The 5,067-nt window shown below is 54.0% G+C and overlaps 1 protein-coding gene across 1 annotated transcript; it reads right to left on the reverse strand.

The window, feature by feature from the left end:
• Positions 1 to 299: 299 nt before the first annotated feature.
• On the reverse strand, positions 300 to 5,039 carry LOC100980151 (leukocyte immunoglobulin-like receptor subfamily A member 3). Its single transcript, XM_008955582.4, has 7 exons — positions 4,892 to 5,039; positions 4,695 to 4,730; positions 4,218 to 4,505; positions 3,768 to 4,070; positions 3,235 to 3,531; positions 2,680 to 2,982; positions 300 to 775 (listed from the first exon to the last, which is right to left on the reverse strand). Exons 1-7 carry the CDS (start codon positions 4,923 to 4,925, stop codon positions 717 to 719), a joined length of 1,320 nt encoding a protein of 439 aa, XP_008953830.4. The 5' UTR covers positions 4,926 to 5,039; the 3' UTR covers positions 300 to 716.
• Between the last annotated feature and the right edge of the window lie 28 nt (positions 5,040 to 5,067).

The following is a 5,067-nucleotide window of genomic DNA, read 5'->3' on the forward strand; positions in this document are numbered from 1 at the left end:
TTCTCGTGCTTCAGCCTCCCTAGTATCCGGGACTACAGGGCCGCGCCACCATGCCTGGCTAATTTTTTTTTGTATTTTTAGTAGAGATGGGCTTTTACCATTTTGGCCAGGCTGGTATCAAACTCCTGACCTCAGGTGATCTGCCCGCCTTGGCCCCCCAAAGTGCTGGGATTACAGGCATGAGTCACCACGCCTGGCCATCAAATATATTAAGAATATGGATATATTTATCAAATGAACTTGGAAATACTTACACACATATTCAAATGTAACTTACATAACCACACATAAATATGTATAGATGTAAAACTTTAGATATTTATTTAAGATGTAGTTACATACATATTGATATTTGAAGTGAGAAATATTGGCAAGCAATATAGAAATAAGTAAAATCTCCATTGTCTCATGGTTTGCATACATTTTATCAGGAAATTAGAGGAGATCCATAGAAAAGCAATTAGAATGGGGTAATTTGGTAGTGAGTTAGCATGAAATACAATGAATATACTCAAACAAGTAGCTTTCTCATGGATAATTATCTTTTATTTTTAAAATGTGAAAGAATAAAGTACTTCACATATACATTGTTAAAGATGTTGAATAATTCTTTAAGTTGGAATGAATATAATTCTTCAAATGTCCACCCAGGACACCCAGCTCCTCTTGACAGGACCTGACCCTCTGTGCCCAGCGTCATCACGGCGAGCATCTCCTCACTCACCAGCCTTGGAGTCGGACTTGTTTTGTGGTGGGCTGAGGGTCTCAGCTGCTCCTGAGAATCAAAACAGAGGAGAAGAGACATATTCAGAGGTAACTTATATGACAAATTCTATATAAGGCTATATAACCTCCCTGTCAAGGAGAGGTGGGGGTCTTGGGGAGACATTTACAAAATTATGTTCATCTAATTTAAAGAATTACTCAACACCTTTGACAACTTATAAGTGAAGTATTTGATTCCTTTATATTTTTTAAACAAGAGATAAGTACCCATGAGAAAGCTGCTGGTTTGAGTATATTCGTTGTATTTCGTATTAACTTATTACCAAATTGCCCTCTTCTGATTTAAATTTAAATTAACAATTTTAAAGCATCTCTTTTTCCTATAAAAGAGGTTTAGTTAGATGTTAGAATTATCCAGTGATTGAACAACATTGGACATGAACCCACCCAGGCCCAGGGCTGAGCTGCACTGTAGCTCCCGCTGACCTCCCCCGGGTTTCTCATGCCACAGAGAGCCCCCCGGTCAGTTTCCCTCGGGCCATTGTGCTTTAAAACATCCAAACACAGCCGGGCGCGGTGGCTCACGCCTGTAATCTCAGCACTTTGGGAGGCCGAGGCGGGCACATCACAAGGTCAGGAGATCGAGACCATCATGGTTAACACAGTGAAACCCTGTCTCTACTAAAAATATAAAAAATTAGCCGGGCGTGGTGGCGGGCGCCTGTAGTCCCAGGTACTCGGGAGGCTGAGGCAGGAGAATGGCGTGAACCCGGGAGACGGAGCTTGCAGTGAGCCGAGAACGCGCCACTGCACTCCAGCCTGGGTGACAGAGCGAGACTCCATCTCAAAAAAAAAAAAAAACAAACAAAAAAAGAAAGACAGGAGATTCTAAAACAGTGGGGCTTTGTAAACCTTTGTTGTTTCAAAATATTGTGGCTTTGTCTTACTAAGCTGAGGTTCCAGGAGGGATGAGTGAAACTGCATGCACCGGCTCCCATCTCTGTTGGCTTTTTAACCCTTACAAGTCTCAGTTATTTGGAGAATCAGGACAGGGCCAGAGATGGCTGGAGATGGGAGCAGGTCTAGGATTGAGCCACATCCCAGATGCCCCAGAAGGTCAGAAATGAAGGGGCTTTGGGGCGGTCACATCCAGGCAGCTCCCCCTTATTGAGATGGGGAGTCCAGGTGCAAGGGGAACGGTCTTTTTCAGGAGTTCCACCTCCCAAGGAGAGGCTGAGCCATCACAGACCCAGCCCCACCTCCCCGGGCTCCTCCCACCTGACTCCTAGACCAAGCACCTGACTGATCTCCCCTGACCCTGGCTCCCCCATGAGAGGTGACGGCTCCTGGGAATCCTGCTGAGGGAGGGGGAAAGACCCCGCTGCTCCACTCATCAATGCTGAACCTCAGACACCTCCCTCCCCTCTGAACACCACGGAGGGAACACCTGCCCCATCCCTGGAGCACCAGGAAGCCACGCAGACCACACCCTCCCCTCTGCTTCCCTGGAAATCAGACCCTGAATATTGGAGGTAGCATTGAGATGAGTCTAGAAAATTCTCTTGAGCTGGGAGTCGTTGTTTTTTTTTGTCACCCATGGGGTCAGGACTTAGAGGTTGCGACCCAGAGGCTCCGATTCTGAGGTGGAGACATCAGGAGGGGAGCGGGTGGGGCCTCCGTCTTCCACTCTCAGTCTAATCTCATCTCCTCTGAGGTTCACCCCCCCGCCCCGCCGTCTCCTCCCAGCCCTCCCTGCTCTTTACTCTACTGGGACTTCGGGGTGGGAGCCCAGGGAGGGAGATCCCCATCTATTTCTACCCTCTCATGGTCTGGACCGTCCCCTGCAGACCCTCCCCCTTCACTCCCCTCATTCATTATTGTCCCAGAGCTCTGCTGGGGGCAGGGCCTGAGCTGAGCCTTTGAGCTCAGAGAGGACAGGGTCAGGGCCCTCACCTGAGACCACGAGCTCCAGGGGGTCACTGGGGTGAGTCAGCAGGTAGGGGTTGGAGCTGAGTGAGCCGTAGCACCTGTAGGTCCCCGCGTGGGCCGAGGTCACAGGACTCATGGGGAATTCAGCCTGGTACTTATGAGATTGGCGCTTTGATTTTAGACGCAGCGGGGAATCAGCTGCCCCCTCCTTGGTCAGAAGGAAAGTGTGCATCCCTCCCTGTGACTGACACAGCAGGGTCACGTTCTCTCCTGAGGCCACTGTGGGGCCCGGCCGCACGGAGAGGAAGGGTCTGGCACGGATCTGTCCTGGAGAGAAGAAGGATGGGTGACGGGCTGCCCCACCTTGTTCTGAGCTGAGACCTTCCCAGGCCTCTCTCTGGGACCCTCAGTCTCTGGTTGCCTCTGTTTTCCCTGAGTCTCCCCCTCCCCACCCACCCCTGTCTCTGTCTCTCCCTCCCTTAGGACCCCCACACCTCATCCCGGCCATCACCACCTGGGCTCCCCCGGCAGGGCCTGTGCAGAGCCTGGGTCCCTGACTGAACCCGCTGGGCTCCTCACCTGCGATCAGGATGTCCAGGGGGTTGCTGGGGGCCGACCACTCGGAGGAGAGGTTGTGTGCACCGGAGCATCTGTACTGGCCCCCGTAGGAGCGGCTCACAGGGCCCAGGGTGAAGTTGGCCTGGGAGAGCCCAGCCTGGGGCTGCCGGCCAGGGCGCTGGAGGAAGTCGCGTCCCCACTCCTTGAACAGAACAAATCTGTCGTAGCCGACATCAGAGCCACACTGGAGGGTCAGCTTCTCCCCAGGGGCCACAACAGGACCCGGCTGCACTGAGAGTGATGGCTTCTTAGAAACACCTGGGAAAAGGTGCTCATGGTTTCCAGGAGCCGACCCTCAGGCTTCCCCACAAACCTTCCCTCTCCCCCGGGGCCTCACCACTGCTGATCTTCCTGTGTCTCTGGCCCCAGGAGCCCTGAGCCCTCTCGCCCCAACATCATCCCACCTGGAGCTGCCCTGAGACGCGGCTCCTCCCCACCTGCCTGGAGACTCAGGAAGACTCAGGGAATTCCAGGCAATGCTGTGAATTTCTCACCTGGGACCAGGAGCTCCAGGAGATCACTGGGTAGAGACCACACATAGGGAGCACGCGAGTCATAACCATAGCACCTGTACGACCACCTGCGACTCGGGCTCACGGGGCCCACGGAGAAGATGGCCCGGGATGACCCATGGGCATGGGAATGGGAGTTCAGGCATTGTGGGTGTTCATATTCTCCTTCCTTACACAGAATGAAGCCATCAAATGCCACCTGTGAGTCACACTGGAGGGTCACATTCCCTCCTGAGGTCACCACAGGGCTGGGCAGGGCTGAGAGGGTGGGTTTGCTGTAGGCTCCTAGGAGAGAAGGAGGCACCGTGTTGAATGGGGCTCAGACCTCCCGCGTCATCCCCAGGGCTGGGCTGTGAAAGGGAGACACCCCTGAGAGCCGACCCCCTTCCTGAGGGCAGAGCCTGGGGCTGGGATCCCTGAGTGTCAGCTCACCTGTCACCACCAGCTCCAGGGGGTCACTGCTCTCTGAGCGGCCTGCAGTGTGGCTGCCATAGATACAGCAATACCGCCCTGCATGTTCCCAGGTGATGGATGGGATGGGGAACTGGCCCTTCTTCACAAGCTCCTGTGGGATCCGTGTAATCCAGAGTGCTGTTTTCTTTTCTCTATATAGATGGTACTCCTGCGTCTCCAGGCTCCCCTGACACCTGAGGGTCACGGGACTCCCCTGGGTGATCACAGAGCCTGGCTCAGCCCAGAGGGTGGGCTTGGGGAGGGGCCCTGGAAGGAAATCAGAGTTCAGATTCTAAGTCATTTCCCACCCAACAGATCTTAGCTCTCAGCTGCAGGACCCTCCAGATACCCCCATCAGTCAGCCCAGAACTGCTATTCCCCATCCCCAGCTGCACAGGGGTGGCCCCTTGTCCCCGGTGAGGAGGAGGGACTTGGGACAGCTAGGGACAGACTCACCTGCCTGCACGTGGGTCCTGGGGTCCAGGCTCAGCCCTGGAAGAGAGTTCCCTATGAGGAATTTGCCCCTGAAGCCTGGGCAGGTCCTCCCCTCCCTGGGATCTTTGTGAGCCCCTGGGGTCTCCTTAGGGACCAGAGTTTGGCTGTGGGGTGAGGTCCCTCCTAGGTTAGAAGCTCCCTCCCTCTTCAAATCTCACCGAGACAGATCAGGACCGTGAGGATGGGGGTCATGGCGTCTCCTCCCACTGCACTGCTCTGTGGATGGATGAGCCCTCGGTGCTGGCAGGACAGAGGACACACAGGGTGTGGACACTTGGAGGCTGGGTCCTTCTTCTCATGGGGTTTTGTCATCTGCAGCCACACAGGAAGTGGA

The sequence above is a fragment of the Pan paniscus genome, chromosome 20 (assembly GCF_029289425.2).
Source record: "Pan paniscus chromosome 20, NHGRI_mPanPan1-v2.0_pri, whole genome shotgun sequence".
Taxonomy (NCBI): domain Eukaryota; kingdom Metazoa; phylum Chordata; class Mammalia; order Primates; family Hominidae; genus Pan; species Pan paniscus.